The sequence below is a fragment of the Lepus europaeus genome, chromosome 12, assembly GCF_033115175.1.
Source record: "Lepus europaeus isolate LE1 chromosome 12, mLepTim1.pri, whole genome shotgun sequence".
Classification (NCBI taxonomy): Eukaryota; Metazoa; Chordata; class Mammalia; order Lagomorpha; family Leporidae; genus Lepus; species Lepus europaeus.
Window position 1 is genome coordinate 92670698 of NC_084838.1, and position 13003 is coordinate 92683700.

General features: G+C 45.7%; 1 protein-coding gene across 1 annotated transcript in view; it reads left to right on the top strand.

Moving 5' to 3' along the window:
• Positions 1-4159: 4159 nt before the first annotated feature.
• LOC133772012 (N-alpha-acetyltransferase 35, NatC auxiliary subunit) overlaps positions 4160-13003 on the top strand; it is an 85098-nt gene continuing 76254 nt past the window's right edge. Inside the window, exons 1-2 of the mRNA XM_062208518.1 lie at positions 4160-4242; positions 4913-5041. Of these exons, the coding sequence (XP_062064502.1) occupies positions 4918-5041 (124 nt within the window). The 5' untranslated portion in view covers positions 4160-4242; positions 4913-4917. The remainder of the gene's footprint in view (positions 4243-4912; positions 5042-13003) is intronic.

The window sequence follows — 13003 nt, forward strand, 5'->3', positions numbered from 1 at the left end:
TCCAGATGGCCACAACAGCTGGAGTTGCACTGATCCCAAGCCAGAAGCCAGGAGCTTCTTCTGGGTTTCTCACATGGGTGCAGGGGCCCAAATACTGGTCATCTTCCACCACTTTTCCAGGCCATAGCAGAGAGCTGGATCAGAAGTGGAGCAGCTGGGATTCAAACCAGTGCCCATATGGAATGCCTGCACTGTAGGCAGTGGTTTTACCTGTGAGGCCACAGTGTTGGCCCCAAGATCTAATTTCAATTAACTTTATACACATATGATCAACTCTATACTAAATAAAGAGTTCAACAAATTGTATTTAAAAAAAAAAAATGTTCCTCAACAGTTGAGACGAAGGCTGTTCAAAGTCATTAAATCTCAAAGTTTCAATTTCACTTCTACAGATTACCTTTTAGGTACTCTATTAGTTATCATAGATCAGGGAGAACAAACAGTATTTGTCCTTTGGGGACTGGCTTATTTCACTAAGTATAAGTATGATGTTTTCCAGTTGTATCCATCTTGTTGCAAATGACCAGATTTCAACTTTTTTTTACTGCTGTGTAGTATTCCATGGTGTACATATCCCATAATTTCTTTATCCAGTCTTTAGTTGATGGACATTTGTGGTAATGCCATATCTTAGCTATTGTGATTTGAGCTGTAATAAACATGGGGATACAGGTAACTCATTCCTATGCTGATTTCACTTCCCTTGGGTAAATTCCCAGGAGTGGGATGGCTGGGCTATATGGTAGGACTATATTTCGATTTCTGAGGTATCTCCATACTGTCTTCCACTGTGGCTGTATCAATTTACATTTCCACCAACAGTGGATTAGGGTACCTTGTTTTCCCACATTCTCGCCAGCATTTGTTGTTTGTTGATATCTGTATGAAAGACATTCTAGCTGGGGTGAGTTGAAACCTCATTTTGGTTTTGATTTGCATTTCCCTGATGGCTAATGATCCTGAACATTTTTTCATGTGTCTATTGGCCATTTGGATTTCCTTTCTTGAAAAATGACTGTTAAAGTCCTTTGCCCATTTCTTAACTGCATTATTTGTTTTGTTGTTGAGCTCTTAATATATTCAGGATATTAATCCTTTATCAGTTGCATGGTATGCAAATAATTTCTCCCATTCTGTTGGTTGCCTCTTCACTTTGCTGAGTGTTTCTTTTGCAGTGCAGAAGCTTCTCAATTTGATGTAATCACATTTGCCAATTTTGGCTTTCATTGCCTGTGCCCCTGGGGTCTTTTCCAAGAACTCTTTTGCTTATGCCAATGTCTTGCAGGGTTTCCCCAATGTTCTCTGATAATTTGATGGTATCGGGTCATAGATTGAGGTCTTTGACCCATTTTGAGTAAATTTTTGTGTAAGGTGTAAGGTAGGGATTTTGCTTCATTCTTCTGCATGTGGAGATCCAGTTTTCCCAGCACCATATGTTGAAGAGTTGTCTGAAGGATATACTCTTAGGTTAGGCTACAGTTTGTTTATAAGTCAAGATAGGGTTCAGTTTACTATGCATTTATGCTATATGGGTAAAATTTGATCTCCCAAGAACAGGGACAGGTGTAAGCCAAACTTAACTCACTTAGCAAAATTCTACTGAGATACTATTTTAATCACTTAGCAGGGCTGGCAATGTGGCATATGGGCTAAACCTCTGTCAGCAGTGCCAGCATCCCATATGAGCACTGCTTTGTGTCTAGGATGCTCCACTTCCAATCCAGCTCCCTGCTAATGTGCCTGGGAAATCAGTGGAAGATAGCCCAAGTTCTTGGGCCTCTGTACCCACATGGGAGACCTGGAAGAAGCTCCTGGCTCTGTTGTGGTCATTTGGGGAGTGAACCAGTGGATGAGACCTCTCTGTCTCTCCCTCTCTATGTCTGTAACTCTACCTCTCAAATAAATAAATAAAATCTTTAAAAAAAGAATTTTCCTTATATATAGGCTGGTTAAACAATGAAAGGGCATATTTACATAGCTATTCATGGTAACACTGTTCACATATTAAAGGCCTAGAAACACCCATCAACAGAGAACTTAATTGAAAAATTGTGATACTTTCTGTCAGTGAAGCAGTGTGACTGTTTTTTTAGAGCAGCAATTGAGAACATAACCAGACTAGAAAAAAATAAATATACACATAGTTGTCATCATCCTAACGTGACATTATGAAAATCAGATGCTTATTTGAAATTATACATTTTGTATGAGGATATGTTTTTGATAAATATTTTCATATCTCCACCCAACTTAAATTTTTTTAAGATTTACTTATTTATTTGAAAGTCAGAGTGAGAGAGAGAGAGAGAGAGAGAGAGAGAATGAATCTATCTTCCATCTTCCAGTTCACTCCCCAAAAGCCCACAATAACCCAGATAGGGCCAAGCCGAAGGCAGGAACCAAGAACTTCAAGCCGTTTTCCATGTATGCGGCAAGGACCCAGTTACTTCAGCCTTCATCTGCTGCCTCCCAGGATATGCATTAGCAGTAAGCCGAGTTGGAAACACAGACAAGACTTCTGCCCAGGCACTGCCAGATGGGATGTGGGCACAGCCTAATCTGCTGCAAGATGCCCACCGGTTCACAGGTACTCTGAAAGTCCTTGGAAAATAGGCTTTTGGTGCAGAAAATTTTAAATCATGCATTTTTTGTAATGCACATTTGTCATGAAATTTACGCACCCAAATCATCTTTAAATTCCATTTCCCTCAAACTTTTCAAAGTGCCCTTGTAGTAGTTTTCTGTTTCAAAAATGCCTTTATTTAAACAAAACAATAAGACTAGCTAACAGTGGCTATTAGCAATTCATAATAGAAATGTCTAAAAATAATGTGTCAGAAAACAGAACACTATATTTAAAATGCTGATATAAACATACAGAGGATAATTAGGTTAGAGGATAATATATTTTAACAATTTTATAACTTTATTACTGTGTATTCTCAAGTTACAGTAAACATAAGACTGAAAAATGAGAGGAGCCAGCATTGTGGTGTAGCGGGTTAGGCGACCGCCTGCAGTGCCGGCATCCCATATGGTTTGTGTCCTGGCTGCTCCTCTTCCATTCCAACTCTCTGCTATGGCCTGGGAAAGCAGTGGAAGATGGCCCAAGTCCTTGGGCTCCTGCACCGGTGTGGAAGACCTAAAAGAAGCTCCTGGCTCCTGACTTTGGATGGACGCAGCTCCAGCCGTTGTGGCCATCTGTGGAGTGAACCAGTGGATGGAAGACCTCTCTCTATATATATATCTGTACCTCTCAAATAAATAAGTAAATCTTAAAAAATAATAATAATAGAGCTGCTATGATCATTAACGTAGAAACCTTCGTGTGGATGTAGGCTTTGCTTTCCAGGTAACTACCTGGGAGTGGAATTACCAGTCATGTGACAAGGATGTGGTTCTAGGAAAATAAGGAATTTTCCCAAGTGGCTGTTCCACTCCGCAGCTGCAGGAGAGACCCAGCTGTCCTGCCGTCTCCATGTTGGCCACTCTGACCGGCGGACGGTGGTCAAGGTGGGTGCCCTACCAGCGCCCACCTCGTCACAGAAACCCCATCTAAAAACTGACCACTCTCTGTGTAACTCTTTCAAAGAAACAGATACATCTTAAATAAATAAACCAACCACTCTCACCGTATAACTCTTTCAAATAAATAGATAAATCTTTTAAAAAATTAAAATAAAAAAAAATCACTTCTTAAGTCATGTGGCAGTCCGGAAGAAAATGGCGGGCTTGGCTCCGCAAGGAATTTATTTCTAATTTCCTCTCAGGAATCCCGCGGGCGTCACTCCCAGAAAACAGTCGCAGCCCGACCCGACGGGGCTTCCGAGCGGCGCGGATCCTTCAAGCCGGCAAGCACCGAAGTCAAAGCGCATCTTCACCGCCTCCATCCGCCCCAGCGTCACCTTTCGAAGAATTTCCCAGGGAGACTTGCGGGACGGGGCGGGCTCTGACGGCTGAGGCTCCGCCCCCGGGCTTCCGGTCTCGCGATTCGCTCTAATACCGCGAGAAGAGAAGATGGCCGCCATCAGTCGAGCCGCGGCTGTAAGCGAGGAAGGGGGTGTGGCCGGGGGAGCGCGAACTCCCCGAGAGTAAGGGAGAGGGGGCGGGGTCGCGCGCGCCGGGCGTACGCATGCGCGCACGCTGCCGGTCGGGCTGGGCTGAGCGGGGAGGGGGCGGGGGCGTCGTTATTTCCGTGGTCCGGACGGTGCGTGGCGGCGCGGGTGGCCACGGGAGAAGGAGGTATGGGCGGCCTCTGTGGTGCCATTGAGACCCCCTTGTTTCGGGCCTAAGGAGAGCCGCCGCCCTCTACCCCCCCAACACACCGGGCGTCTGGCGGACCCCGGGGACGTCAGGTCACCCTTGCGGCGCCGGCTGCCCGCCGAGGCCCTGGCCGCGCCCGCTGTTCCCGGGGCCGACGACCGGCGCGGCGACAGCCCTTGTCCTTGCTTCGGCGCCCCGTGGGGTCGGGCCGGGCTGCCCCGGGCGCGGCGGCCGCGGAGCGAGTGCCCGCCTCGGGTGCGCCCGCACCCTGGGCCCGGCGAGCGAGGGCCGGGGTCCCGCCGCGGCCGCGGGGCTGTCGGCCCAGGAACGGTGCCTGGACGGGGGTGGGGGTGGGGGTCCTGGGCCGCGGGGAGGGGCCTCTGGGGCTAGTGGTCGGGGTTGTGTGGCAAGGCAAACTCAATGGTGGGCTCTTAGGAAGTGGGCAGAAGTAGTATTAATGAACGTTGATCGTAGTATAAAACGTGATTTTTTTTTTTTTTGCAGTAGGGTTTGCAGACTTTAGAGTTGTGCTTACAGAGTTTCTAAGACTTCGATCCAGCCCTTAAACACACACACTTTTTTTTTTTTTTTTTTTGCAACTACTCTTGCCCTGCAAGCTGCACACTCTTACACCTGTTAATTTTTCCAGGCGTCATGGTGATGAAAGCGTCTGTCGATGAAGATGATTCAGGCTGGGAACTCCGCATCCCCGAAAAGATGGAGAAGAGCAACACGAGCTGGGTGGACATAACTCAGGACTTTGAAGAAGCTTGTCGAGGTGAGCTCGAATTTTTGGGGTGAGTAGAAGTTCAGAGTCTGGGAAAGCATAAAAGAACATGACCGTGGTTCCCCAGCGTGTCCCAGGAAATGAAGTGAAATCAACAGGTAAAATGTGCTTTATCAAGCTGGTTAAGCACAGGTGCGCTCAACCCTCTCATTTGACCTTTCTTTTGAAGCCGGTATGTGTTTGACATAAATTCAGTACAGATGTTGAGGCAGTTAACAGAGTAGGAGCAATCATTCCCAACTGTGGAACTGCTAATTATGTGGCCCTGAAAGGTGGTGGGATTGTTGCGGAGTTGAGGTTTGAAAATGATCAGGACGTGTAACTCCCTGCAGTGTCTTCCTGTTGAGGGTAGAATAACACCCAGGCTGGAAGACCTGGCAGGGCCTGCCACTCAGCCTGCCTTTTCGTACCACTGCCCCCGTAGGCTCCTGTTCCAGTCACGAGGTCCTTCCTAGCTCTGCGTTAGACACATCAGCGTGGTTCCTATGTATATTGTGTGCTCTCTGTCTTAAGTTACTTCGCGCCAGGCTCCTCCTCTGCCCCTTTAATGTCACCCCCACACCACTCTGAGCAGAGTCACCCCCTCATTTTCTTCTCTCCAACCTCACCTCAGCGGAAACCCCTGTTTTGTTTTCCTCGTGGTGCTCACGTTTGTCAGGAGCCTTCATGCTCAGGGATTTATTGTTTGTCAGCCCCATCCGCTAGATGGTGAGCCCTGGGTTCAGAGAGCCTGTCTGTCACCCTACCCCACAGAACAATGCCTGGCACATAGTTCAGTACACGCTTGGGAATTAATGATGAGAGAAGTGAGCATGTTTGAGGGGATGGCGCCTTAGGGAGAGACTGAAGATAAGAGAGAGAAACAAAGACTTTGGGAGCGTAGGATTGAAAAGAGGATGGAAGCAAGGACGTGGTGGGAAAATGAAGCTGGGGGAAAGGCACAGGGACACCCTGAGATTGGAGGGGCTGATGTACAGCTGACTCCCATGGGAGTCTTCCAGCGGTCAGGCAGAGTGTGTGCTGTGAAAATAAGTGTGCATGGGTTTCGGATTTTTTTGGTCACCAAAGTAAACTGTTGGAAAAAAAAAAAGCCATGAGCTTTTTGAAGCACCCTCATAGTTCTACGTGGATGGGGAGGGATGCACACTTGACGGCTTCTTATTTTCCCCAGTTTATTTTTTTTTTTTTTTGTAACAGTGAGATGCACTCTGAAGGAGAGAAGTAAAGGCTGGGGAGCAGTAGCAGGTGGAACGGGAGCCAGCTGAGTGTGAGCAAAGTGATAAATCAGGTGTATTACAAATCCTTTGTAATAGAGGTCCAGTTAAATGCCTCGGTGCGATGGTGGGAACAGCAGTAGACTGGGAATTGGGTGACTGCCCATATGTGTGTCTGAGGGAGAAAGAACGAGGCGTAGTTTTGTGCCCAGAGATCTTCGACCATTAAGTGGTTCAGACCTTTCATCTTGCCCTGATTCAAGTGTCTTGTATTAGAGGGCTGTCATGAACCTGAGGGAGATTCTATGAAGGATATATGGCTTCAGCTGGGCTTTAAGGGAGAGGTTGGGTTTCTTTAAATATTCCATTTTAAAAGTAGAGCTAGAGTTATCTTCCATCCTCTGGTTCACTCCCTAAATGACTGCAGTGGCTGGAGCTGGGCTGATCAGGAGCCAGGAGTTTCTTCCAGGTCTCCCACATAGTTACAGGGGCCCAAGCATTGCAGGCCAATTTCCAGAGTTCAACGAGAGTTTTATGTTTTAGGAATAGAGAAGAGTTTTGCTTGGCTACAGAGCAGTTTGCAGTGCTGGGAACTGTAGATCGGCAGTGCTTTTTTAAGTTTGAGCTCATTTTATAGATGGTCGGAAATCTTTAAGAGTTTTGAGCGTAAGATTAGAAGTGTATTCCCCTTCATGTTTGGTACAATGACTTGGACAGAGTGACTTCTGAGAAAATAGTAAGCTTTTGAGTGAGACATGAGCCGAAATTCCAGCTCCTTTGCACTCGTTAGCTCAGTCCCTGTGGATGGTTTATTCAATCAGTCTTTTCTCCCTTGTGAAGTAGAGCTACTGTACAGTCTGAGTGATTAAATGAGATAATAGATGTAAAGTGCTTGGTGGACGGTGGTGCTAGTTGTTCTTACTCATAGGATTTGTTTAATTCAGTAAAATTAAAATAAGAGCAGTCTCCCAGCATAATCTATGATGGATTGAGAGAGGGCCTGTAACCTTAGACAAGTTTTTTCACTTAGTCTACATGGAGATGTTAGGGTCTTGGACTAAGATAGTGGCAGGATGGAGTAGAAGGGTTCCATATGAGAATAAAGAAAGTTCATGAGACCCAGTAAGTAAGTGTTGGGGTGGTGAAAGGAGCTGAGGAGTGATGTGCTTTGTGACGTTTCTCTCCGTGACAGTACAGGAGAGTGAGCACATACACTCCTCAGCCTCCCCTTCCCCAGTCTTGGGGGAGACTTCAAAGCATCTCCTTCTGAGCACAGATAGCTTTATGATTTCCTGCTTTACCTTAGAAATTATGGAAAAGTTTGCATTTTGCATCGTGTGTGTCCATTTATGCTATAGGTCCTTAGCTCTCAAATCGTTGTGTAGATTTGAAAACACTAGGCAGCTATCCTGTGCCTCTGAGTGCCCTGAGACATGATGTTCACCCAGGGTCCCACACACTGCGGTTTGAAGATCATGGGTCTGCGGCATTTAGGCTGAACTAAATATGTGACTTGAGAGGCCCTCTAACTTTATTCCCACTTCTTGTTTTCATATATATATATATATATACACTAATTTTTTGTGTTGTAGCGAGAATTGAATCCAAGAAAGCAGATTAGAATATTGGTGGGAGAGATGCTTTCGTTTGGCTTCATGTTATGTCATAAATGAGCCCAGTTTCTTTGTGGAAGGAACCTTGAGTGGGAGATCAAGTTTAATCCCTTCTGTAGTGTGGATTGAGAGGAGGTGGCTTGTCATTTTGTTGTTAACATCATGCCATTCATGGGCCATCTTCCACTGCTTGCTTGTTAACTCTCCCATAGTTAGCTTTTGCACTGTGTCAGGTGGCACAACATGTAACTGACACATTGATATAGAATTAATTTTTTTAAAGTTTATTTATTTTAAAAGTAGAGCTAGAGAGAGTTATCTTCCATCCTCTGGTTCACTCCCTAAATGACTGCAGTGGCTAGAGCGGGGTTGATCAGGAGCCAGGAGTTTCTTCCAGGTCTCCCACATGGTTACAGGGGCCCAAGCATTGCAGGCCAATTTCCACTATTTTTCCACATATTCCATATGGTGCCCATATGGAATGCTGGCTTTGCAGGTAGTGAAAGGTCACCATGAAACACACCAAACACCAGAGTAGAGGAGGTTTATTGTTGGGTGGGGGAAACCCAACAGGCTGCCTCTCTCTGCGGGAGAGTACAGCAGGCTGTACTAGGAGAACAGGTCTTACACAGCTTTGCAGAGGTAAGGAAGTGGGAGCGGCAAATCCCATTAGAGTGGGGGTGGAGTTGACGCTTGTGATTGGGCCATTGTGTCACCTGATTTCTAGTGAGCCAGGCTGGGCTTAGGAGGACGGTACCATTTTACTAACAGGCAACAGCTTTACTATGCTGCAACACAAGCTCCACAATTAATCTTTACATGCAGATTTGGAACTAAAGATTGTTCGTGGTTCTTGAGCCTGTGGTATTAATTTGTTATCCCTTCTGGAAACAATTTGATTCTTAGTCTGGATTATAGTTTAGACTTCTTGTCATTCACTTTCTGATGACTAAATTTAAAACAGATAAAATGCTATCTCTTAACTGTCACAGTTGTCTCTCTTTGATGACGTGTGATGGCGTTTGGCTAGATTGGAGAATTGTTTTGGAGGGTGTACCATAAAACAGTTTGCATCTTGATAACAAAGTTGTTTAGCATGCACACTTTACTCTTTTAGTGGCTCTTGAGAGTTCTCTGGATCAGTCCAAGCTTGTAGCTTTCATTATCTCTGGTTTCTTGTTAGGCAAGTGGCACACATTCCCTCCGCGTCCTCTGTAACTCATCCTGAGGCTCTTTCTTTTCCAAATTATTTTAGTATGTGATGCTGTTGCTTTACTTGATAGGTAATACAAGATCAGTTTACTATTTCTGGGCTTTCCTTCTTTTGGAAACTTTGTTTATAATTTAAACCATCTCTTGCAAGACTTGTAAAATGTCTCTGGTAATTCCTGTTCTCTTCAGTTTTCTGTATTTAAGTGTTTTCTGAATGGCAAACCCACAGGTTAGAAATCTCACTTAGCAGTTGATCTTGTGACATGTGCTGCTCCTTCTCCTGCCTTCCTGACTGGGTTCCCCACGCAGTGGATAGGCAGCGTTCTCTCCTGGATGATGACGGCAGAAGTTATCTAGAGCTTAGAAATAATTCAAAGTCTGCTCTACTTCCATCCTTTTCATGTGCTAATCTGAGAGGGTGGAATCCCATCCTTTCATCCCCTTTTCTTCTATCTCTGACTTGTTGCTTCATTTTTCCTTGGTCATCTTATTTTTTAAAGATTTATTTATTTGGGGCTGGTGCTGTGGCGCAGCGGGTTAAAGCCCTGTCCTGAAGCGCTGGCATCCCATATGGGCGCTGGTTCTAGTCCTAGCTGCTCCTCTTCCAATCCAGCTCTCTGCTGTCGCCTGGGATAGCAGAAGATAACCCAAGTCCTTGGGCCTCTGCACTGGTGTGGGAAACCCAGAAGAAGCTCCTGGCTCCTGGCTCTGGATTGGCGCAGCTCCAACTGTTGTGGCCATCTGGGGAGTGGGTGGAAAACCTCTCTATCTCTTTAAATATTTTAAAGATTTATTTTATTTATTTGAAAGAGTTACAGAGAGGCAGAGATGAGGGGCGGAGGGACAGGGAGGTCTTCCATCTGCTGGTTCACTCTCCAGGTGGCCATAGCGTCAGAGCTAGGGCATTCTGAAGCCAGGAGCTTCTTCCAGGTCTCCCACGTGAGTGCAGGGACCCAAGCACTTGGGCCATCTTCCACTGCTTGCCCAGGGCACGGCTGAGAGCTGGATTGGAAGTGGAGAGCAGGGACTTGAACCAGCACCCATTATGGGACGTCGGCACTGCAGACGGCTGCTCCACCCGCTCTGCCACAGTGCCAACCCTGACCCATGTTTGTTAGTATGCTAAGAGGAAAAGGATGCATGGAATGGTAAAGGATCTGACCAGCTTTTAAAGTTGTTTTTGGAAATGAAAGTTATGTTTTTCTTCTTCCATGCCACTGAGGGTGTTTTCAGTTGAGGGGGTGGGTAGGACTGGCATCCTGCCAGTTATATCAGTGGTTCTCAGCTGGGGGTGATTGTATCTCAGGGGGCATTTTTGGTTTTCACAGTGGGTAAAGGTTGCTACTGGGCGCATACTAGGGGTGCTGCTAACCATCCAGTGTACAGGGTAGCTCTCACTGAGACGGAGCTGTTCTCTCTAAAATGTCAGTTGTGCTGCTTAGTGCACCCCATTATTTTCAAGAACGTTCAGCTTCACTCAGCTTCTCCAACCCAGGATTTTTCAGGAAAGGAATATGGAGCAGTGAATGGAGTGGGGCCTTTGGTGCATTTTGAGGATTCTTCACATCAGACTTTCCCAGTAACCATGTATTTTGTGTCCTTTATTTTAGGACCTTTGGCCAATAGAAAAGAAGTCCCCAGCAGTCACCACTTTCCAACTTTTAGCGAGTTACTTCAGTATTTATCTTCTTGATTCTTAATAGCATGTTTTTAATACTTAGCTTTTTTATTTTAAAGATTTATTTTTATTCATTTGAAAGGCAGAGTCACAGAGAGGTGTTGGGGGTGGGGTGGGGGAAAGGTAGATCTTCCATCTGCTGGTTCACTCCCCAAGTGGCAGCAACAGTCAGGGTCAGGCCAGGCCAAAGCCAAGATCTTCATCTGGGTCTCCCACATGTGTGCAGGGGCCCAAGCTCTTGAAATGTCCTCTGCTGCTTTCCCAGGCCCATTAGCAGGGAGCTGGATTGGAAGTGGAGTAGCCGGGACTCGAACCAGCACCCATATGGGATGCCGATGCTGAAAGCAGTGGGTTAACCTGCTGTGGCCCCTCTTAGTGATTCTTAGTAGCATGCTTCTATAGTAATACGCTTGATTCTTCTTTGCCCCTAATTTAGTCATTACTTAAAGAATTCCTCTATAAAGTTACAGCTACCCTATGGATATGCAAATAATATGCATAGATCACTCAAGAAGTTAAAACTGTATTTTTTCTTCTTGTGCACTTCTATTTTACTCAGCAAATTTGTTTACCCAAAATCTGTGTACTTGGTAATTCTATCTCAGGTCTTTACCAGTTGTCTAAATCTCCTAAGACATTGAGACACATCAGTCAGACATATCAGGCAGTTTAATTTTGAAGAAATTTCTCCTCGATTCCTTTTATTTTTGTGCCTATTGCACAACTTCTGCCTTTTTTTTTTTGTTATGATTGGACATCTTTATTATTTCCCTGAGTAAAGTGCACGACAGATAACATTTCTTGAGGCTCTGACTGTCTGAAAATGTCTTTATTCCGCCCTCCCAGTTGATCCTTACTTCATCTGAAGGTGTTGTGGTTTAGTGTTGCTGTTAAGAAGTTTGATGACATTTTGATTCCTGGGCTTTCATACGTAACCATTTAGGATCTTCTGTTTGTCTTCCATGTGCAGTACTTTTCCAGCAGTTGGCCTTGGTGGTGGTTCTGGGCTTTTTCACTTTGATCCTTTGGTTCTGGGAAGCGTCCCTTTTTTTCTCTACTCTCCTTTTGAAGTGTCTGTTATTTGGATATTGAATCTCCTATGCTGGTCTTCTTTTTTCTTTTGTGTTTCTCATTTTTCATCTCTTTTTTTTTTTCACCTTCATCTTCCAAGCTTTCTACTGAATTTTTTGTTTCTGTTGTGATGTTTTTAATTCCTAAGTGCTTTTTCTGTATGTTGTTTTTTTTTTTTTAAAGTACGCTATTTTTGTTTCAGGTTTGCAGTATTTTCTCTCTTTAAGGATAATAATAGAATAGTTCTTGAATTTTTGCTTCCCTACATAGGTGTGTTTCCTCAAACTTTGTTTTTAGTTTTTTTCCTTTGGTTTCTTTCATATTAGGGGATTAGTTTGGATTTACGAGGCTCCTTTGTTAGCCTGAGGATGGTGGACTAAAAAGCTGATCGGAAGCTCTGAATTTCTGAGTGCAGCTTGGCAGCTATGAATATTAGTGTCTCAATCACTTCTCGGCCTTTTGGCTAAGATCAAGTATAGAATATCAATGTCTGGCCGGCGCCGCGGCTCAGTAGGCTAATCCTCCGCCTTGCGGCGCCGGCACACCGGGTTCTAGTCCCGGTCGGGGCACCGATCCTGTCCCGGTTGCCCCTCTTCCAGGCCAGCTCTCTGCTGTGGCCAGGGAGTGCAGTGGAGGATGGCCCAAGTGCTTGGGCCCTGCACCCCATGGGAGACCAGGAGAAGCACCTGGCTCCTGCCATCGGAACAGCGCGGTGCGCCGGCCGCAGCGCACCTACCACGGCGGCCATTGGAGGGTGAACCAACGGCAAAGGAAGACCTTTCTCTCTGTCCTTCTCTCTCTCACTGTCCACTCTGCCTGTCAAAAAAAAAAAAAAAAAAAGAATATCAATGTCTGGTGATCTAATGTGGCTTTGTCTCGGAGAACCGTTAGTGTCAGTCCCTTAGCCCTTTCCTCTTGGAAAGGTTACATTAGAGAAAGCATGTCTAATCTTGATGCCTTGATGTTGAAGATAGTACTGTCTGACTTAATAGTTAAGTAGGGAGGCCGTCGCCGTGGCTCAATAGGCTAACCCTCCACCTTGCAGCGCCGGCACACCGGGTTCTAGTCCCAGTCAGGGCGCCGGATTCTGTCCCGGTTGCCTCTATGCCAGGCCAGCTCTCTGCTGTGGCCCAGGAAGGCAGTGGAGGATGGCCCAAGTGCTTGG